This window comes from Rhodnius prolixus, unplaced genomic scaffold (genome assembly GCF_049639745.1).
Source record: "Rhodnius prolixus isolate KJV_2025 unplaced genomic scaffold, Rpr scaffold_2, whole genome shotgun sequence".
Classification (NCBI taxonomy): domain Eukaryota; kingdom Metazoa; phylum Arthropoda; class Insecta; order Hemiptera; family Reduviidae; genus Rhodnius; species Rhodnius prolixus.
Window position 1 is genome coordinate 30,741,456 of NW_027411592.1, and position 23,302 is coordinate 30,764,757.

The 23,302-nt window shown below is 32.0% G+C and overlaps 1 protein-coding gene and 1 long non-coding RNA gene across 2 annotated transcripts in view; one reads left to right on the forward strand and one right to left on the reverse strand.

Moving 5' to 3' along the window:
* Positions 1-10,347, reverse strand: part of LOC141449464 (uncharacterized) — a 20,874-nt gene extending 10,527 nt beyond the window's left edge. The window contains exons 1-3 of the long non-coding RNA XR_012455523.1: positions 10,041-10,347; positions 5,955-6,052; positions 4-133 (exon numbers count right to left, since the gene is read on the reverse strand). This is a non-coding gene — a long non-coding RNA (uncharacterized lncRNA). The remainder of the gene's footprint in view (positions 1-3; positions 134-5,954; positions 6,053-10,040) is intronic.
* The window catches only part of Dhc1 (dynein axonemal heavy chain 1), a 50,655-nt gene continuing 35,581 nt past the window's right edge, over positions 8,229-23,302 (forward strand). Inside the window, exons 1-20 of the mRNA XM_074118931.1 lie at positions 8,229-8,339; positions 8,431-8,532; positions 8,624-8,794; positions 9,127-9,316; positions 9,526-9,686; positions 9,759-9,884; positions 9,957-10,121; positions 10,193-10,300; positions 11,138-11,444; positions 11,528-11,545; positions 12,847-13,070; positions 13,518-13,665; positions 13,995-14,176; positions 14,319-14,525; positions 14,626-14,822; positions 15,843-15,987; positions 17,376-17,502; positions 19,802-19,935; positions 20,035-20,158; positions 22,859-23,034. Of these exons, the coding sequence (XP_073975032.1) occupies positions 8,244-8,339; positions 8,431-8,532; positions 8,624-8,794; positions 9,127-9,316; positions 9,526-9,686; positions 9,759-9,884; positions 9,957-10,121; positions 10,193-10,300; positions 11,138-11,444; positions 11,528-11,545; positions 12,847-13,070; positions 13,518-13,665; positions 13,995-14,176; positions 14,319-14,525; positions 14,626-14,822; positions 15,843-15,987; positions 17,376-17,502; positions 19,802-19,935; positions 20,035-20,158; positions 22,859-23,034 (3,108 nt within the window). The 5' untranslated portion in view covers positions 8,229-8,243. The remainder of the gene's footprint in view (positions 8,340-8,430; positions 8,533-8,623; positions 8,795-9,126; positions 9,317-9,525; positions 9,687-9,758; positions 9,885-9,956; positions 10,122-10,192; positions 10,301-11,137; positions 11,445-11,527; positions 11,546-12,846; positions 13,071-13,517; positions 13,666-13,994; positions 14,177-14,318; positions 14,526-14,625; positions 14,823-15,842; positions 15,988-17,375; positions 17,503-19,801; positions 19,936-20,034; positions 20,159-22,858; positions 23,035-23,302) is intronic.

Here is a 23,302-nt window from a genome sequence, read left to right on the forward strand (position 1 = left end):
CACAGCATGTTCCTTTCCTTTAGTCAGATTTGGTCAGGTCATCCACGTGATAGAGAGTCTGCTTTAAGTGAAGTCAAGGTAACATTATACTCACCCTCAATGTTGCATTTCTTTTGCATTTAGTCTAAATATTCTATAACAAAAAGCAGTGGTAGCATTTAAACTTCAAAAAAGGAACTAAATATCTAATTAAATATTATTTGTAAATATTAAGAATCCTGGATCGATCATAAAATCAATCAAAGCACAGATTTAACTGTATTTAATGTAAAATAAAAAAAAAAGGTTATTATTGGCCTTCGTCGTTGAGTTTAAAGCGCACCCCAAAAAATGGTCATCATTGTCTGTAGTTTTTAATTCCATGAATGAGTTGTCTTATTTTTAAATCAGGAAATTATATACAAAGATGATTGTTTCAAACGTATATTTCCTTTAACTTTTATAAGAGAAAGTACCGTGATTCTCAAAAACTGTGTACGGTCTCTTAGGTCAAATATCGCTACAAAATACTTAAAAATATTTGCTATAAAAGATTTATCAATAATAAATATCTAATTCTTCATCGTCTTGCAATAGATATTATTTTATTGTGATTATTATAATTATTATTTTTATCATATATTGCTATATCAATAAATACATTAAATAACGAAGGACAAAAAAAAAATTAGTCAATATGAACTGACTTCACAGAAACGAGGAACAGATATTTGACGTAGTTACTTGAAAATAATCTAGTGACTGTCACTTAGTTTCTTGTCAATTGCCTTAACAGTGTTAGCATGCCATCCAGGGTATACATATCACGCTATTAGCTAAAGTCTGTTTATCGCAACTGTCAGTTCTGAGTTCTCATATTTAAATGAGCATTTCTCTTTCCATCGTATTATTTGTTTAGATGGTTTGTTGAATTTCGTTCTACGGAAGATTAAAACTTATCAAAACATAAGAAAAAAAAAATAGTTTATTAGTTAATAGCAATCTTCATATCCTTGAACAGGTTATGGGAAAGAATTATTGCTCTGTGTAGGTTTAGGTTTGAGTGCAGCTGGCTATCCTTAGATTTTTATTCTTAGGAGCATCCAGTGATCTGGGAGTTTCTGGGCGTCTTGACCTCAGATGTCTTGATCCGCCTTAAAAAAAAAACATACACCACCGCCCTCAAGCGGTAGAAGAGTTAAGGATAATGGTAGTGATGAGAAAAATACATGATCAAGGTACGCAGCGACACTCTTTTTCTAGCCGATTTCCATGAGGTGAAAAAAGAAAAAATATATAAAGTAAATAAATTAATATTAAAAAAACGCAAAAAAATGCCAAGCAACTATACTTGACTTTCCTACTAAACGATTTCTTCAAGTCTTCTATCCATACCTGCGAACATCCGGATATGCACTGTATCGGTCGGTGCACTGTATCTCTTATAATGTTTTTAATTACAATCAAAGCAGAACCAAATTTTAGGATAACTTAATAATTTACTTATACCTAGTGGAAAGATCTAATATGGTATTTACCGAATTCCGCAATATACAAAGACACTGAATCGATATTCGAATTTTTATAGAGATTTTCCTATTTTCTCTCATAAAAAATCATTCTTATCTAATTGAAGTAAATTTAATTGAATTGCCTTTTTATCTACACGCAAGAAGTAATTTGAATTATCCTGTGTTTACAATAATGCTCAAAGTAATTGAACTCATTAGGCGGAAATGGCTAAATTAAGAAATCATCAGTAACTGAGATCTACGTGAATCTTAATGCTTGTTGTACTTAATAAAGACAAATAAATATTCAGGATGAACAAAGGGCTTCCTCAGTGGGTCTGCGATTGTTTTAGGTTTAATCTAGAGTTGCACATATCAGCACCTAACGAGTAGATTGCAGCGTTTGTGTAGCTTTTCCCACGCCTACGTGAAACTACAGCTGAACTACTCTTTAAATAATAATTATTAATAAATTATTTGGTATATCCTTTATTAAAAGTATGACAGTTTCAATACTTATCTTTACGAAAGAGCTTCAACTTTAATTTAAAAAAAGGCACTGAACCACAAAAAAATGGGCCACATGTTTTTCTATTTCAAACATAACTCTCAGCTTTGTATTAGCTCTGCTTTAGTGTTACTTTTACAAATACTTCAATCACGAAAATTTCAATTCTCTTCAGAATAAAATTTAAAAACAGTAGTAATTAATTATAGTCAGGGAGAGGCACAAGTTTTGTTGAAAAAAAAAGTTGTTTGAATAGTGTTGTTAAAAAATAAACAGTATTAGTTAAAAAAAAGAAGAAAAAAATCCTCTTTATGTTTCATTCTGTCGTTATTCATTAACAGATAAGGGCCTTGTTTTGAGAATGCTGTCTTGCGGGGGATGAAAGCGTATTTACTATAAGTTGCAAAATGTTAAGACGTCATTTTCTGCAATTTATCGTTGAATCGTATTAGTTTTGATGACCAGCGAAGTTTTAATAAGATTCAGAAGTGGAAGTGGTCGTAGGAATGTCAAATCTGGATGAAAAGACATATTTCGTTTACTTCTAAGCAGTTGAACACATCTATAGAATTTAATAACTTTTTATAAGTTTTTAGAAGTCACTGTGAGCTCTGAAATTGTATGGAAACGATCGCGAGAAGTAGATGTTATATCTATCTGGTAGTCCACTATGAGGTCCAGTACAATAAAGAAATATCTTTTGAACAGGGTAGTTTCGGCCTGTCGGCATCTTCGTTGGACTTTTAGGGCTTTTATTGTTTTCTCTCTCATGAAGATAGAATCCCGCCAAATACAGAGAGGCTGAGAGACCGCTTCATTTAACGTTCTGCTAGCGGAAGACTCCACTTTTTGAGAATAAGAAAAAGAAAAGATGTGAGATGAGAAAGTTTGGTGGCTGGTACCGCGTTAATTTTATTGGAAATTCAATAATGCTGCTAGACATAGACATGTCGCGTAGAAGGTCTTCAAGTGGTAGACACACCGTTTGCTCCATAAACAAGGGACAGTGTCACGCTAATGTAAGGTGACTCCAGAACAGCTATACATACATAAAATTGTCTCTTGCCTCTTAGAGGAAATTAATTTTGTGATTTGTACATGATTTCTACAAGGGGCTAGCTTAAGAAACATTTTACTCATTTTAACCACTCTGCAAAAGCTCCTCATTGTACTACAAGAAAAAAAGCAATGCTGTCCGTCAAGAGTATTCCGAAACCTGATTTCATGATGTCCCGCCTTATCAGGGCTCTTAGTATTGCCTGATGAGACTGTAACTTTTAATAAAAAGTGAACAAAATTGAAAGTAATAAAAGCTGTATGGATTTGTTCTTTTTATCAATTAAGAGAAAAATTAACACTTCAATTCTTCCTCAATTAGCGAACTTTATTAACAGTTTGCAGCTGTATTATTTATTAATAAACCCACTGAGTGTCCCATTTTTGGTAGTTGAAGTCTACTTGATGTCAAAAAATACTTTTCTGCAGTTAACACTAAATAGCGTACACGTTGAGACTTTTCGCGGATCCTGCAACTTTTTTTCTTAAAATATATATACAATTTTTTGATTTGGCAACTGTAAACCGTTTTTTACATTTAGCTTTTTTATCAAAAAAGTTGTTTTTAATTATTTATTTTGAATATTTGCTACTCTGAGTAACTGAAGCCAAAAAACAAGTCTTTACGACGATGTGCGATAGATTCAGGAGCAATTCACGAAAAGAAAACCCGTTGGGTAGAAATTATTGAGGCAAAATGATCCCTTATTAAATCGATAAATCATATAAACTTAGGTAACATTATCTCATATATGTATCTATACAATCTGACTGTTATAGCGTGCTACTATCACAACTTATTAAGAGTTAGATCTTTTCTATTTTGACTATCGCGTGTAATTCTTTATAGCTTTGACTTGCAGTAGATTCGTTTAATAATTGCTTTTCTTTTTCCTCCTATTAAAAATGAATTAATTACAGAATATTTTTAAACAACGTTCTAGTTAAAAAAAAAAAAAAAAAAATTAAATCAATACATACAACATCAATACATTCAAACAATTAATATCAGCTTTTCTAATGTAATTTGCACGAGTTTTATTGAAATATGTTTTTGAAAAAATGAATTATGTAAATAATTAGTTCTACTATTGGCTCCCATATAATTGTGGAACTGTTCATTTCACGCTAACACTAACTAACTAACTAACTAAGCAGCTGTACAGCCCATAGTGAGCCTTGGCTTCCCCAACAATGCTCCACCAGACCTCTCAACACATGGCCCTTCTCTTCCAGTTCTCCACATTCAGCACTTTAAGGTCCCTATTTCACGTTAACAGTAAAGACGAAATCATTCTAACTTCTCAGAATTTCCGAAAATAATTTCTCTTTCTCATGTAGTCATGACCTTTCTTATTGCACTTCATGAATTTTTATTTCACTTTAAAAATTAAGAGGGTGTTTTGGTTATGATTACTCTGGATAAAAGTATACTTAAATGTACTAATAATTTTTTCTAGAGTAAAGAAAGATCACAGCCATTGGAAGAAAGTTCAAATAATGTAATATTTGTATCAAAATCATGGCAAAAATATCTATATGGAAATATAGATTGTTAGAACTTCTTTTTCGTTATTTCGTCAAAATACAGTTTCAAAAATCTGAAACCAATATTCATCTTGAGCTGTAAATGATTAATATTTCCTCTTTTAAGTGAAATTTTACGTAATATATTTATTTTTGTGTAAACTAACAACTGCTACAAATTATTTTTGGGTAGAATTAATTTTTAGTGCTTATCAATTTAATTAGAAAATAATCTGGTATGAACATTTACATTAATTATCGAACTTCTAAATGCTAACTTTTGACTCATATTTAATTCTTATCGCTTTAGAAGGAATCTATCCACCCTTAATCGACTTTTCGGGCAAAAATGTTTCCAGTAAAAGATGTGGATGGATTTATGTATGTGTAATCGCATCTACAAAGTTTAAATAAATTCGTAGGAGCTGATTGTGACAAATATGGACAATTCTGTTCGATAAAGTGGCCCTTTTGATCAGCTAATTTTCACCAAATTTGGAAATTCTGTCTCATATTTGATTGTTATTAATATTAAACAGGTGGTAAACAACTGTAATTGCACTTTAGAGACAAGTCTAAGCACACATCTCTTTCAGAAGAAAAATCTTTATTGAAAAATGTTCAAAATCAAAGTTACAGATTTATGTATATTCAATTAGCAGTTTAAAATTATAGGAAATCGTAGAAGCCATTTTTGAAAATATTCTTGGATACTGAAAAGTGAAATTTCAGGGTTGGCCAATTTTGATCAAAACAAGTGAAAATTCAAAATAGAAAATCTGCACGGTTACCTCACATCTCATTATATAAAGTAAGAGAAAGACTCCCGTTTCATAAGTACACTCCGGTTCTAACTTATACATTTTCTTTGTTCATACAAATGTATGTAAAACATTAATTATACCCTGAAATAAAACTCCACAGGAAAACTTAAATCTTTAACTTAAACTTAAAGAAAATCATTAGAGAAAAAGCTATTAACGAAAAATGACGCAGTTTTTTATTAAATGACTTTTTTTTTTGTATTAAACAAGTGAAAAACTACTACAGTAAAATGCTACTTTTGGTGGAGAAATTTTTAAGTTAGAATCTTCTAACTTATACTAATACTAAACAAAATATGCTAAATATATTATCTAAAAAGTTAAAACCTTCTATAACTAAAAATAATAGGAATTCTGGTGTGGAATATTGATACCAGACTTTTCTATAAAATTCAAAAAAGCTATTAAATATTAGAATTATTTCTACTTAGTATTTTGTAACAAAATATTTTATTCCAACAATAGTATTGTTTAAATTTCATTTTATTGAAATGAATTGATAATTTGGTTGAAATAAATTGAAAATAAAATTTCTGAATATTTACTTACAAACAGAAGAGTGAAAAAATGCAGCTGGACGTCAATTTGAGAAAATTAAGTTAAATTGACATTTTTTCAAAATTCCTTTACTTCTTCTAGCATAAAATCTAAAATAGAAAATTTCCATTTTGAAATTATCTATGCATACATATATAATTAGTTAATATTTAAGTGTAGAATGAAAAATAAGTGATAAACTAATAAATTTAAAAAAACTATTTACCTAAGTATGAAGGGTACCCTGGATAGAGTAGTTGGTGTGATGTTTCTCGGAATTACTATCTATCCGACTGGTTAGCGTGTCGGTGGACAGTACTGAGCTGATTGAAACAACTAGGCAAGAGGTATCTGTGAGTGGTAAAAGATACCAAAGAGCGCTCAGTCTGTTCCAGACACTAACCATGTTCGTGTCTACTATAAACCATGCGAAGGATGATGATTCCAGTAGTGAAGACGAGAGCAATGTCAGCCTATTGCAGGTCTAGTTTTTGTTGAACACTTTTAGATGGACTCATTAACATTATAACTAAAGAACACTATAACATAAAACAATATTGATACTCTCTTTTGTACTAACTTGTACTCAGATTGAATAAGAATGTCCTTAATGATTACTAGGCGGGACTAACTCTAACATAATTTTTGTTTAAAAGTCATTATTTTTAGCCTGCATACATACTATGAACTTAAATGTTAAGTTAACCATGAACTCCGGTTCCTGACTGGAATCTCCAACATGCCTGCGACTTGTGCTCCCACGAGTCTGCAGTCTAAGTCCAACCCTGACAACATTCTTCTACCTCCTCTTCATATAGCTATGGCTTTTCAAAAATTTGGTGAAAGCAATGGATTAAAAGCTTCGTTTTGGCCCTCCAGGCGTGTACGTTTGGCACATTCCAGACTTAAGAATCTGGAGAGAGAATCCTGGCTGAAGTTTTTGTTATTCAAAAGGCCGAACTCTAAAAGTCAAACAGGCCTTCACACAGACAGGAAATGTTCAATCCGTGTGGTGCCGTTTCTTATTCCTTTCTCTCAAACCAACAAGGCTGTCCGTTGACCGGACAATACGGCACTCACTTTGCTGTGCTCTTTAAGAGGCGTACAATTTCCAAATGTCCAGCCGACTTTTTGGAGTGATGCCATAGTAAACTTAAGCTAATTATAAACTTTTACCATCGCTTTGACTGTATGTGCGTCGGCAGATTGTTCGCTACTCTACTGCGGCATTTTACTGCGCCGAAATTGGCTCTGGTTCTCTAAGTATGACATTCTTACCTGGATAAGCATGCTACAACCATCTCATTAGCCCGGGCATCTAAACAATATTTAGTTAAGAGAATGTCCATCCAGAAAGTCCTACATTGTCTTGAACTAACTCCATAGAACTTTATAGCCAATAGAACCACCTGGATGGCTAAGAAAATTATAACTTTGGAAATGATTATTCTTCTCTTACTAATCAGCAGCACAAATGTAATATAAAAAGCTATGTCAGGATATCTGTGGCCAGTTTTCCTGCGCTATTTCTTCTTATCCATTCTTCCATCTAATTATGTGTGATTGCTCCCACATTGAGGAGATTAGATCCGAGATTTTGAGATTAAAACAGTTTTTAGAGTGAGTTTAGAAGCAGGAACCCTGGCCTTGAATACACTTGAAGTTGATGGTTCAAGTGAATAATTTCTTTTACTTTCATTTCTTCCGTTTTTCTTCTCTCAATTTTTAACTGAAATGCACGTTAAAGGAATTCTTCATTCGGCTTTGATTTTCTTTTGTTCTTACATAAAAATGGCTATTAAAAAAATCGTCAATAGCGACATTTGCAATTTGATTCAATCTTCTGAAAGTTGTTAATTTTTATGAGTTTCTACCTCCTTTTGTATATTAATAGTGGAAATTAATAATAGAAAGCCACTATTGTTAATATTTATTTGTGAAAGGGGAGGTACTCGATTCAAAAGAGTATGATTCGAGGATATTAATGTGTGTCAAATTGGATCTCTCGTTTTAATAATACTTTTTTAATAACCCGTGTTTCTTGCCATACTCTTGAGCAATGTGGCTAAGTTTCCCTGACTATTCTATTAAATTAAAGTCTGGTTTTGTATGCTTGTGATGAGAACATAAAAGACACTATGAAAAATGTTAATATCGCTTTATTAGAAGTATTAACGGGTATTTAATTTACAGATTGTGGTTAATGTTTTTTAAATATTAATGAAAAAATATATATACATATATACATTTTTAAAACAGAAAAGGCGCGAAGAATGCGAAAGAAAGGCGAGGCGAGGGGAAATGGACCCCCGACTGGAGTTCACATTCCAACTCTTGATTGACGCAACTGGACTCCCACGGTCAGATATAATGGACAATGTATTTGATGGAAACATGGTCAGTAATGCAATATGTATTTCTGTTTTAATAGATCATCTGAAAGTATAAAATTTACTACTATAATTTTCTTACTTTTTCAACTGTTCAGTTGGATGAAATTAACGAACTTTTTCTTCCACACATGAGAAATAAATTGATATGGTTTTATCAAGATGTAGAAGAAGTTTCTCCGCCTCCGGTTCAAGAAAGTGTAAGCATTTTAGTGATTGTAATTAATATCATTGTACTTTTTAGTTTGTATATTGTTAATATATATATTTTATGTAATTCAAAAATGTCAGGGAAAAGCTGGCGGCATAAGAGGTCTGCAAGTTACGAAACCAACTCAAACCGCTTCTGTAAAACGAAAACTGTTTCTAACGAATGGATGGGATATATCCTTAACAGGAATATGTATTTATATGTTTCGGCTAAACACAACCAAACAGCTGCCGGAGGAAGGATTTCAAAAAGTAATGTTTTTTGTTAATTGAACAGAAATCGGTTTTAGTGATAAGAAGTATTCTATTGCAAAGTCGGCTACTAATTAACAGCTTTCTTTGGTGACATATATATATAAATATTATCTCCGTAACAGAAATATCTGTCATACTTGAACCATAAGATTGGACTAATATTGTCAAATGAGTTTCTGATTCAATTTTATTCAGATTTCTTGTATTCTAGTAATATCTTTAAGTCTTTGACATTATGTTGTTGACAAATTATAAAAATTAATCTATTTTTAAGCATTAATAAATTGCATATGGATAATAACTGTTCAGTTATAACAATTCCTTTCCAGGATTTATTTTGTGGAGTAATAAATTCAGTTAACGTTGGTTTAGTAACTACTGTCCAAAGGGTGATGGAATATGTATTTATGAAAGCGCTGTCTCAACCATCTCAGGAAAATGACGATGAAGAAGTAGGGGGTTCAATTGTTAGAGATCAGCTTCTGCCTGGTTTGAGATCATTTTGTAGTGCTCTTAAAGGTATTTTTTTTTTTTAATTTTCAGATCTCTTGAAATGAGATTTATTTTCTAAGAAGTTTTCTTTATTTATTGATTTCCTTCAACCACTACCAAAATGTGTTTCTCTAGAAGTTCACTGATCCTTACTTGTTCTTGCACTCTCCTCCTCTCAAAGGAAACCATTTCAAATAATTTTGAAAATTGTATTTTCTTAAAATAATTTTTATTAGTTTGCGAAGAAGTATGCAAAGAGAAAAATATATTCGATGATGGGCAGACGCTTATGGAAAATATAACTAACTTTGAAGAAGCTAAAGATTACATATTGCAACCAGACAATTTGCGCATCCTTGAAGAAAGGATGAAATTATGGCTAAAAAGGATACACGAGGTAACCTGATTGATCGTTCTTTGTTATTAATAAATTTGAGAGAATCTAGCATATAAAATAAAAAATGGACAGGTTATAATGGAAAGTGAACAATTAAGAAAAGAAAATGATACAAGTGGCCCTCAGGATGAACTGGAGTATTGGAAAAAAAGAGATGCTCAGTTTTCGCAGATAGTCACTCAGTTGCAGGCACATGAAGTATGTATAGATTTATGGCATTTTTAAATTTAAAATCAATATCACATCAATAAATTTCTTTTCACAAAAAAGGTAATCACGACAATACAATGTTTAATTTTGGTGAGATCTAAACTAATGAGACAGTGGAAAGATGCAGATATGAGAATTACTTACTGCTATAATGAAGCAAGAGATAATGCTAAATACGTTCAAGCAATAGAAAAATCTTGCCACGCACTTTATTTATACGACCCTGTAAGTAGCAAAAATTGGTTTAATAATTGTTACTTTTATAATGTTTAATTGAAAAATATATTTGTTCACAGGTGAGAATGAAAGGATCCATTTTAAGACTGTTACAAACAGTAAGACTAATACACAGTGTATCGCAGTATTACAATACATCAGAGAGGACATCTTCGTTGATGGTCAAGGTAAGAACTAATGTTTATGACAGTTAATAATATCTCTCGGTCTGCTATTGTAAGCAATTATACGGCCTTTCTCTGTCCAAACACAATTTTTGGTAAAGTAAGACGTTTTCCGTAGTTCAGAAACTGATTCTCAAGGAGCACAATTTTTTGGGAGTTATAACAATCGATCCGATAGGTGATTCTTAATCGATCCTGAGAAAATACGCAAAGCATTTTTTGATCTGAGTTGAGCCCTCGCGCGGTTGGTATCAGACAATATTTAATATTCAAAATTCTAATTTTTTTCACACAAAATTCATATTCAAATCCATATTGCTCTCCAACACAATTTTCTCTTCAAACTCAGTTTTTTTTTTACTTTAAGCTCACTCAGCTTTTGCTAGCGGCCTGGAGGATTAATTCTGTTCAAACTTGAATAAATAAAAATTTCAATTTTTCGAGAGATGCTTCTAAAAGGTTTTTCAAACTACTAGTAAAATAATACTTGGTCTATTAATGAGAACTAAAAAGTTTTTATTATTAACAAGTTCTTAAATATAATTGGTTAAATTAAAATAATTTAATTCTTAAAAATAATTGAATTTTATTCAATGTTCTTATCAAAGAGTTCCCTGTAACTTTTGAATATTACATTTTCATAAGAGGGATTGGTATTATTAGATTTTAGAGAAAACATGATGACTTCTTTAAGGTATGTAATAAGTGTAGTTTATTTTCTGTTGGAAGGATTCGTGATAATGCAGAATTTGATTAATATCAATGCTGACAAAAACAGGAATTTCAAGTGTACTAGTACTACAACTTGCGAAAGAAATATTAAAATGGTATTATTTTTAGATAACAAATCAAATGATTAGAAGCTGTAAAGATTACATAACGTGTCATGGGAAAGAAAATATATGGTCCCAAGATCGCAATGCTGTACGAGAAAAATTAGTTAATTGTGTTCGTTTAAACAAAGCTTATCATGATTCTTACTTACATGTAAAGGAACATAATTATATACCTGATCAACCTCCGCTTCAATTTTCCGAAAATTACGTTTTTGGCAAATTTGATACATTTTGTCGCAGACTTGCAAAAATTATTAAAATGTTTGATTTAATGGATGACTATAATTGCCTCTTTGACTGCAGAATGGAAGGTAATTACTACAAAAAATATTTCAAATCTTACAAAAAGGGAAAGGATTTGTAAATATCTATCAGTTTATTTACTTTTTTGCAGGCCTGTTACTGGGTGAAGGTAATTTGTCATAAATCTTGCTCTGAATTTCACTTATTTTAAAAGTAGGTGCATTTTAAAGTTGAGTCTATCTTTGAAGCTGCTAAAGGAAAGTTATAGCCTATGGAAGTTGTGTGCTAAAATGGAGTGTACATTGCATCAATACATCATCACCAGGGGTTATTTTGTCGGTACTTTTCCGAGTTTTACTTAAATATTTTAACTGATTCCGCCTCGGCTGTTTTATCACCCGAATATCTTAACAGGCCCGTAAGGGAAAAGACGATTTCTTATATAAGCCTTTCTTAATTTCGGTACTTATAAATCGTACCTTATATTATAACACTTATGTGCTTAATAAAGTTTAAATTTTCAATATGATCTTACTTTGAAAACGCGGCCTCATAAGTTTATATTTAAGTAAAATACTTCCACTAAACTTAAAAAGTAACTATTTAACTTATTTTTACTCGGAAAGGTGACAAAAACTGAAAAAGTAGAAATCTAGATAATTGAAATCCAATACGGTGTTTGTCCCTTGTATTTTACCTTTCATTTTCCAAATGAAGGCCACCCATTATGTATTTTTTAGCCCTGGGCCATAAAAGCAGATGGCAGAAACTGAAAAAGTAGAAATCTACACGAACTAGAAGCCAATTCGATGTTCCTTTGTATTTTACCTTTCATTTTCCAAATGAAGGCCACTAAAATAAGTTTTATTTTAGCCCTGGCCTTAAAACCTAGTGACAAAGGCAGAAAGAGTTGAAATCTATACCAGCGGTGTCAAACTCAATCAAAACACGAGCTATTTGACGCTATAGGCAAGATTCGCGTGGGCCACATCACATTTACAAATTTTATTTTATAAGTAACATAACATTCATAACATCACAATCCAGAATGCTCTTTTGAACACTTTTGCTATTGGGATCAGTTGACACTGAGAGTGGCAGCACATCGTTTCCTAAAGACGCCATGTATTGAAGTAATAAGATTCATATAAATAAGATTCTTCTTGGGTCTTACAAACAAATCATAAAGATTTATAAGGATTCCAGTTGCTATTTTTAGGAAAACTTAGAATGAACCCCACAAATTCCTAAACATGTTAGCAAACAGGACAAAACAATAATTCAAAAATCAAATTAGGAAACCTTTGTTTAAAAAACATACTGGTTACTTTGAAAAAAATCAGCAAAAGTTGGACTTATTCTTTGTAAATATAAATTAATTAATGCAATTTATTATTTTTAATCGTAACACAGGTTTGAATTTTAATCATCCTGCAAATGTCAGATAGTAACAGGTTTTATCTTTTCCAGAACTAGATGATGTTATAAAAAATTTTAATGAAATTAAAAATGGTATTATTTCTAAAAATTATGATTATTTGGATCAAAGGAACACTGAATTTGATACAGACTATGAAATGTTTATACAAAATACAAATACACTGAAAGAAAATATAGCTTCAACAATTGAAGAAAATTACAAAGGAATCTGGGAGACGTTGCTTGGTATTAAATTTCTGAATCGTTTTGAAAAGGTGAATAGCGACTTTTTTAAAAAATTAATTAAAATGAAAAATATTTCAATATAAAGTTTAATGGTTGTCTTAAGCCAAAGTTAATAAATATTCTTCAACCATTGAAGTTTATATTGTAACGACGGCCAAACAACCAACTTATTCTTCAAAAAAAGTTACACTTTCACGGAATGGCAACGTAAGTAATAAAACAGAATTTTTCCTCCGAGAAAAATTATCAGTACATAAAGTATTAAGTAAGGTGAGCTCAGGTGTATTTTTTTTTTTTTGGTACCATTTAACTACATACCTTTGAAGGCTTTATGTAAACTGTGCTTGTGTTTAGGTATGTAAACTAACGAGTGGCTTTCATAATAGATTTGGATACTTTAAAATAACTATATAAATTGATGATTCATTTTAAATTATTGAATTCTGTTTTATGAATTACCTTAATCTATTTTCCAGATTAGTTTAAAAATTCCATTAACCCAAATGTCTGAAAAGTATACAAGGATATTAAAGTTTTGTGACAGACAATTAGACAAAGTCATGAAAGTTTTCAAAAAGCAGAAACATAGACCGCCAATAGCGAGAAATTTTCCCCCTTTATCAGGTAATTACACTATCTTTTGTGCTGTTTTTCTAGAATTATGAGCGAATATAGAAAAAGTATTCTTTTAAAACTTCATCTTACTATAAATTCTTTGGTAAAGCTTTTTTTTTATCATTATACTCTGGTCATAAATCTAGTTTATGAATAATGTGAGCTAACAAATCTAACACCTAAATTTATAGTTTCTCGCGACTAAAGTTTTCATGTTTTTATAAGAGCTCCCACTGCTCTATCAAACCTTACACACCTTCTCAAATTTCACAAGAATGAAATACTTCAGCTTGAATAATTACTTATTTTACTTCTGAATAATAAAAATAATGTTTTAGGTAAGATCTGTTGGAGTAGGTCATTAAAAGAAAACCTTAAAGAATTAATATCAGCTGCAGCTGCTCATCCTTCGCTCAAACCGTTGCCTGAAACGGCAGAATTACAAAAGAAATTCAATTATTTTTCTAGAATGATTGACCAATATGAAGAAGCCATTGTGGACACTTGGATGAGTCATAACGTAATATTCCATATTTTTCTTTAGTTTTACTTTCCATAATATTTGGTTTCGAGAAGGTGTCTTTCTTAATATAGATCAACATGTTTTACATTAATACTATTTTTAATCATTATTCTTGCTACTTTCATAATATCCCTTACAGGTTTGGGTAGCAGAGACATGTTTAAAGAAAAAACTTTTAACTCTAAATGAAAAAACGGGTGATTTAGAAATAAATTTTGATCAAAGATTACGAATCATGATAAGAGAAGCAGAATGTATGGCTAAAATGAATTTACCCGTTCCTTCACTCACCATGGGATTATTTTTCAAACACGATTATTTTATGGAAATTCAGGATTCTCTGAGGGTACAAAAGGATTTTAATACATGAGTTTATTATTAAAGTTAAGTTGATTTAATATAAAATCATTGGCGTTGACCACTTGTTTTGCTTGTTTAAACAACAGGATTTACTGGACAAATTTTCTACTACAGTTCAAACTGTGAAACATGAGGTTCGTCCATTATTTTTACCGCAGTTAGTCCGTCTAGCGGCTATGCTCAATCCAGCGCTCACTGAATTGGACTGGACAGATTCCGAATGGAAAGTATTCGTAGCAAGAACGCTTGAGGCGATTCAACATTTTGAAATTTTAATTACTCGGTAATTGAAATTATTTACTAAAATGATTTTTTACGAAAGTATTTACTTTAAAAAAAATCTGTTTAGATAGTCAAATCCTAGGTTCAAATATTATCAATACATTAGATGAACTGCTGAAGTGCGACAAACGGTGGAAAAAGTATACAGCTTTTGCGAGATATTTAGGCACGAAAATAGGCCTGTAAAATGTAGGCAGCTGTAAATTGCCCGATCTATGGGAGGCATACTAAACTGAGGAATAATTGTCCTCTTAAGCGAAGAGTAAGTTCCACGGGTTTAGTGGTTTCGTCAGAAGAAAGCTTCACTTCATACCCCCACATTTAATCCTAGAAAGCATTGTGAGTAACTAACTGTAATACGAGTATGTCTTCCTGGATCTGTGACTGAGGTAACGCATAATAAGGTCGTTTGCGATTCCCAAGAAGTTAAGCTGACAATTATGATTTAGTGAATTTGAAGTGTTGTCAAAGCACATGGCTCTAAATCAAGAAGTTTTTAGAGAAGGATACCGATATGAGAAGCTATTTTCTGATAGTGATAATAAATACTTACCGATTGAGAATATGTTATCGGATTAAGCGAGATTCTTACCAAACGGACGGAATTGTTCTCATTATTTCAGTATTAACGCGATAAGTTTGCAACAACTTCCAGTAGCGAATATTTACCAGTCAGAAATCGCATCGCTTTAAGGAAAGAGGACATCTATTTTCTAAGGTCTGAACTCAAATTGTATATTATCTTGGGTTCTTCTAAGCACCATACTTACACGAACTTAAAAAGGGCGGAATCATCAGTACTTTTAAGGGCGGTCGGGTAATGGAAGAAGAAAGAAAATTAATTAAAATATCAATACTTTACAAAGTAGCAATACTTTACATGGCAATGGAACTGAGGACAATATCCTAGTTTTTTATTATAGTAGAATTCTTTGGCTCATAGATTCATTTGGTCGCAGTGTAGAATACATAATATTGTTTCCCAAAGTTAATTTTACCGAATTAAAGTAATTCTTTTCAGTGTACATGATGTTTACGAAAACAGAATACTGTTTGTTTTAGACAGTATTCAGAATGTCTGTTTGCATATTTTACCAACTGAAGAGCCATGGACTATTGAAGAATTTGTTGATAAAACAGATGAGAACTGCAGAAAAGCTGCAACAGTAAGTGTTTTAATAAGTTTTATAACTTTTTACTCTGAAATATCTTATCTTTCTAAGAAGTTGTTAATCATTCACAATGAATGCAGAATTTCTAGGAATGAATACGTTTTACGTATTGTTGGATTTGAAATGCTGGACTATATAAGTTCTATCCGTCATTGCTTAAAGGAGTGCAATTGGTCTATTTGTCGCAGTGCGGAATACCCTGTTAAAGAAAGATGTTAGAATAGTCTTAATAGGTCTATTAGGGAAATAGGTCTTTTGCATATAAAGTTTTTCACATGGTATCAAACAATCTAATCTCTGATGATAGTGACTCCAATTATGTCTAAGTTTCCTTTCAAAATATTGGCTATTAGGAATGATCCTGTAGAAGACATCCACCTCTTCGTGCCGTTTGGACCAGATATTGCCATGGAACGGTAAAGATTGTCTCTGCTAAAAGAGCAAATAGAATATATTACCTAATCTGAATATTTGCGAGTCTTCTTAACATTTAGTGGCCTGGAGAGAATTTTGTGGCTCAGCCCCTCTTGTATTGCGGATCGAATAAATAATAAAATAGTGACTCTTGAAGCACATTGTATTATTTTAAATAATTATTCCTCCTCGTTCAAACTAATACCTAGTTACCACTAAAATGTTACATTAAAAAGTCATAGTATGTATCCTGAGCGCTTCTAGCCAATTTTGCGACTTCTATTGGCGATAAAAGTAGCTTCCACTTTTGCAGCCAATTATATGCTGTGCAAGCTTAAGTGAAGGAGCTATTTGTTTTAATATTTCAACAAAATTTTACTTCATATCTTATTTCTATAACAATTTTAAATGTACTTTTAGATATAACTTGTTGGGTATAGCTCTTTGAAACTCGTCTTTCTTTAGGTGCCCTTCGTTTCGGCACGGTTGCCCTCACCCTCACCAGATTTAAGTTATTTAAAGAATATTTCAAAAAGAGAATTTTCGTTTCTGAATAAAATTTAAACTCTATTATGGAGAGACATTTAGCTAATTTATCATTGACTGCTTTTTCAAACTAGATTCTCGCTTCTCATTTGTGAGCTCTTAGAAATTAGTCGGAATCAAAATCCTAGAATTAACAACTTTAATTCTTGGATTATTTCGCTGAAGAGCAGTCATATTCAAACAGAAGAACATGAAGAAAAGAGTCCTCATACTAAATTAGTTAGTAATTAATATTAAAATAAAACACATCGTATTTCTAAGAGTTTTATTGAACAGTACTCAGCACAAAAAATAAATTCAATATTACATTAAGAATTTAAATACAGGTTTCACATTTTCATGGTTCATTTAATTGTATATTTCAATTCCTAATAGCTGAACAAAGAAACATTATTTTTAAAGAATGATTGATTAAATTTTAGGAGTTGAACAGAAAGAGTTTAATGGTAGAAGAAGCTGTCGAAGAAATATTAGAACTAGTTCGAAAAGCAGCCGAGGAATTTAAGACTATTCAGGCAAACGAGGATGTGGAATATATGATAGAAGGAGGTAATTTAAATAAAAGTGTCTTACAGAAAGGTAAAAAATAAAAAAAGGCCATATTGGGCATTGAATGCATCATCTCGCATCAAGATTACACTGTCGCTTCCTGCTCTAAAAAAAATGAATAAATAAAATTAGAGAAGTAGAAAAAGATTTAAATTAAAATTTTTGTATTTTGATTTTATCTGATTTAAAGAATTGTTCGTGAAAACATAATTTAGCTTTTCTAAGGTCTAGATTTAGCGTTTGAGTCTCCAAGCTAATATTCAGAGTTGCCCACAGCTTATTGACTAGGACGGGATAGTGGAAAAACGATACAATAATGATTTTTGTTAAGATAGTTGTCCTTAAATTCCATTAAGAATTTTGATTCCTTCTACAAAGTAATCCAGGCATCTCGATCACACACTCTATGCCATTGCCTAACATTATCGAGCATTCTTCAGCCAGTTTAAGCAGGATCTTTCAAGCAGCCCACTTCCTCCTGTAATGTATCGGGTTGGCAAATAAGTTCGTTCAGTTTTTATTTTGGTACAGATTCATTTCGATTTTCTTTTTTTATTTTCGGCGCAAGCGCACAACTCGATTGTTCATTTGAAAGATTATGTTAAGCTTAACCTTTCTATGGATTTCGGTTTAACAAACATTACTATTGCGCTTGCTGCGTAGCTGTAAAGATGGAAGAAAATAAAGTGCATTTTCGTCATATTTTGCTCTATCATTTTAAAAAGGGCAAACGAGCTGCAGAGGCTCATAAAAAGATATGTTGTGTTTTTGGTGATGATGCCCTAACAGAACGCGTGTGCCAAAAGTGGTTTGTCAATTTCTGTCCTGGTGTTTTTGACATTAATGATGCGCCCCGCTCCGGTCACCCGACCGAGATTAATTCAGATGATGACAAGGGCGTAATCGATAAAGATCCATGCCAATCGGTGAGAGAGATAGCAACAGCACTTAATGTATTCCATACAAGCGCCGAAAATCATTTGCGCCGGCTGGGATACGTTTCTCGGCTCAATGTTTGGGTACTGCATGAATTAACCGAGGCCAACTTAGCCACTCGCATATCCATTTGCGATTCGTTGCGGTAACGTCAAAAAAATACCCATTTTTAAAGCGGATGGTAACGGGAGATGAAAAATGGATCATCTACGATAATGTAGTGCGCAAAAGATCATGGAAGCACTGCAGTGAGCCGCCGCAAACAAGCTCGAAGGCGGAATTGCATCCGAAGAAGATTATACTCTTCGTATGGTGGGATTATAAAGGTATCATCTATTACGAGCTGTTACCGTCATGCAAAACAATTGATTCTACTGCATTAACTGCTAGCAGTTAACCAAACTGGACCATGCAATCCGCACAAAACGTCCAGAATTGGCAAATCGCAAAGGTGTCGTCTCCCACCACGACGACGCCAGAACGCATGCGTCATTGACCACTCGGAATAAACTGCTGGGATGTTTTTTCTCATCCTCCGTATTCACCGGACCTGGCACCTTCTGATTATCATTTACTCTGATAGTTGCAGAACTCCATGAACAGAAAAACTTTTGATAAAGAAAAGACTGTCAAAAAACATTTTGATTGGTTTTTCGACGATAAGCCACAGACGTTCTACGAACGTGGTATAATGAAGTTGGTGGAAAGACGGCAAGAAGTTATCAATAAGAATGGTCAATGTATAATTGATTAAAATTTATTATGTGTATCAAAAAAATTGATATTTACGATTCCACCCTCAAAAACCGAACGAACTTATTTGCCAACCGTATACAACATGTACTATGGTGGGACCTCTTTAAAGGAGATTTTCCTAGTAGTCAATTCCTACAAACAACATATTGAGCAGATGGGGACAACGAGCTCTCTCTGCCTGAGCACAGCTTTATAGGGAATCAGATCTTCTCGTACCCTAATTTTGTACTTGTATTAGTGAAGGTGATCCTCACTCAATCGTTTTTTACATGTAACTTCATTATTTCATTTTCTAAAAAACTGCCCTACCCATCACCGTTGCATGTTTTCTTTTTTTTTTACGTGACGGAAGCGACGTAGTCGTTTATTGTTCAAACCCGAATTCTCTGTTCCTTCGGCGGTTTCCATTATTTTCGTGCTAATTAGGTAAAATAATAGAAAAACTAAATTAATTTGGCATTAATTTTAGAAATTAAATGCAGTTTACTATATATTGTTGCTTTGGTTTTAATTTATGAAAAAACAAAGAAAAGCTTGAGAAAGAAAGGAAGGATTAAAATTTAATTTTTCTATTTTATGAAAGAAACCTTTTTTTTTTTTTTCAAAGGACCTGACGAAGATGTACGGGACAGGGATGCTGAAGCCACCCAACAGCAGCAGGACTGGTCGCTGGTGTGTGAATGTTTTGAATCTCCCCAACAATTATTAAAAAGTGGAAGCGGATTATCTAAACCAATGCAAGTAAGATTGGTTATAAGCTAAAATAAATTTTGGCACAACACAATATCTGATAGTGTCCTTCAGCAAATAAGTATAAACTTCAATTTACTTGTTTTTAAGGATATGGTCCGTAATGCAGTGAATGAAATGAGAAGATATTACAGCAGAAAAGTTGTAGATGTTCTCATAAAAATTACTCGACAAGCACTTGAAACCGTACGAAAAAGATTTGTTATACACGAGGGTGAGTGATCAAGTAGTTTTCAATTGCTTTCAAAAATACATTTTCTGCCAATAGACGAAAAGCAACTTCTTGAATTATAATTTTTGTAGTAGTAATACTTAAATATTCTGCATTACATAAAATAATTTAACAGTTTACATTAAATATCTTTAACAAAAACTTACAGTTTAAAATGTTAAGTATAAGGGTTGATTAAACGCCAAAAGGTACACAAATCAGCAAGCACCCAACATTTCATTAATTCTTCATTAATATTTAAGTAATTTTACTGCATTAATATTCATTAATATTTTTTAGAATTTATTAGATGTCACAGACCCTTATGCTGGCCATTTTCGTCTACAAAATATTTACTCTAGTAGCACACCATTTAACTTAGATTGACTGTAATATCTATTTATCTATAATAATCAAACTATTAATCACAGGTGAAAAAGAAAACGTTATAAAAAATATAAAAAAAATAAGAGGCTAAAAAATTCATAAACTTTTTTTACATCAATGATTTTATGCATTTATTTTTATTTTTAAATAAAAATCATTGGTTTAAGTTCATTCTTTGATTAAAGTAATTGTTATTTTATGTTGTAGTCAAACGTTTGTAATAATAAGTAATAAATAATCTGGCTTTATCGCAAATAATATAGTTTTCTTCAATTACATTCTCAATCTAGGTGTTCTTCCCACAATGTTATATATATGTAATATAAAATTTCAATGATTTGGATGTTATTAGATATGCTGGCCATTTTCGTCTACAAAATATTTGTTCAAGTAGCACTGTAGATTGACTGTAATATCTAGTTATTTATAATAATCAAACTATTAAATACAGGTTAAAAAGAAAAACGTTATAAAAAAAATAAAAAAAAATTATGAGGCTAAAAAATTCAAAACTTTTTTTTATAAAAAAAAATGTAATATGTAATATAAAGTAAATAAGATATGTATATTTTTAGGACAGCTAATTATTCCAGTATTTTACTATAAGTAAAATTAGGGAGACTAAATTAAATTACAATTGAGAAATCAATAATTGTTCTTGAATAATCTACTTGTTATTAACTGTGTGTTATTTATGCTCACGAATATTTCGGTAAGACGAATTCAAGACAGTAGCCTACTCTAACTTTGTCTTTTTCTACTTTAACATGCATGTACATATGTGTGATTTATCATAATTATAACAAAAAAATATTATAAATGAAGTGGCCAGCATAAGGGTCTGTGACATCTAATAAATTCTAAAAAATATTAATGAATATTAATGCAGTAAAATTACTTAAATATTAATGAAGAATTAATGAAATGTTGGGTGCTTGCTGATTTGTGTACCTTTTGGCGTTTAATCAACCCTTATACTTAACATTTTAAACTGTAAGTTTTTGTTAAAGAGATTTTTGTACCTTTTGGATAGATTTTCCTTTTTGTCTATTTTACAAAGTTACATATCTGCTTTACAGATTTTTTTAAATTTGGAATAAGCAATTCTATCATTATAACCTGATAAGATGGTAAGTCGGAACCGTAACTACCACTAGAGAGATCTTTTTAAAGAATGATTATCGTTAAGGTCCCCCAAACCATCCTCAGTAACAACTTTTTTTGAAAAAGCGTTTGGAATAACATAGGAAGGTATTTGTGCGTAAATAGCAAAATTAAACTGCGATTTCATTACTTCCTTTTAAGAGGAGTAAGAAAAATAAACTGCGATTGCAGTACTTCTAGGCAAAGAGGCAAAGATTTTTTAATCGAACGACAATTCATTGATTTAAATTGGTTCACTCATTGATAATTTAAACGATTGCAGTACTTCCTCTTAGTAGGTGCAAGAGCATCAGCAATGTAGAGGAGCTTTAACCACTTATTCGAGCTGAATTTTATCAAAATCGGACTAAGCGTTATAGAAATATTGGTAATAATAGTTTTAGAAAGGGCCTTATTTGGGTGGGGCAAACTCCCCTCCTTATGAGGCACGGCGTCGAGACTTTTAAAGTGCAAATCTGTACAAAATTTCGATTCGAATGACATTTCATTCATGAAAATCGGTTCACGTGTCGATAATTTGAAACGATTCCTATACTTCCCCTTAACAAGTGTAAGAGCTGATCGCCGCTTTAATGTTACGTAGGGGAGCCCTAACCCTATCATCCTACCAAATTTTATCAAAATCGGGCCAAGATTTACAGAGTAATTAGTAATAATAATTTTGGAGGGGGCCTTACATAAAGGGGGCTAACTCCTCTCCCATTCGATGTACAGGGTCGAGACCCCCAAAAGGCACATCTACATAAAATTCCGAATCGAATGACACCTCATTCATGAAAATCGGTTCGCGCGTTTAGGCTGTACGTTGTTTACAAAAAAGGTAACAAGAACAACAACAACAACAACAACAACAACAACAACAACAACAACAAGAACATTTTTTGAAAAAGCCGTTTTTGCTCATTTTCGGCAACTTTTTCTCGAAACCTATTAGATCTGGGTTGTTGCAAAAAAATTACGGCTATAAAGGAGGGTTTGCCCCATATTTTAAAGAAAATTTGGGAATTTTATCTTTAGTAGAAAAAGAGAAAAAAATTGTCAAAGTTGGGTGTTTTTCAGCGTTACGCTTTTTCGTGCACTTTTTGACGATCAACCCTTATACAACTGTCCTACCGGACAGTTTTAATTAAAACGATTGTATTGTTTTTTTAGAGATAGTGTGTGGAGATGAGCTTCCTGTACTTATAATAAATGCCACTTTAATGATACCCAATGTGGTCGTAAGACCAAGCCTAGAGGATGTCCAAGAATGCTTGGTTACCATTGGAAAAACCATAACCAATGTTGCTAGAGGTGTGTCACAGTGGACAGGTGGCAAACCACAGACCGTGAGTAATGGATTACTTTGTGGAAATCATTTGTTAATTTATTATTTTCTTTTACTGAATCTTTAAGCTAAATTGCAGTAAATGTTTGAATTCGCCATTAATCTACTAATAATTGCTTCTTTTGTTTCTTCTTTTGTGTCATGTCTAATGTTTGTGATTTGTATATTTTTATGTTATCTTATTTGTTTAATCACTTTCCGTTTATTATATTCATCCTTCTCAAACACCTTGCCTCTTTTCTGTTTTGCTTGTTTTTTGTGCTTTGTCT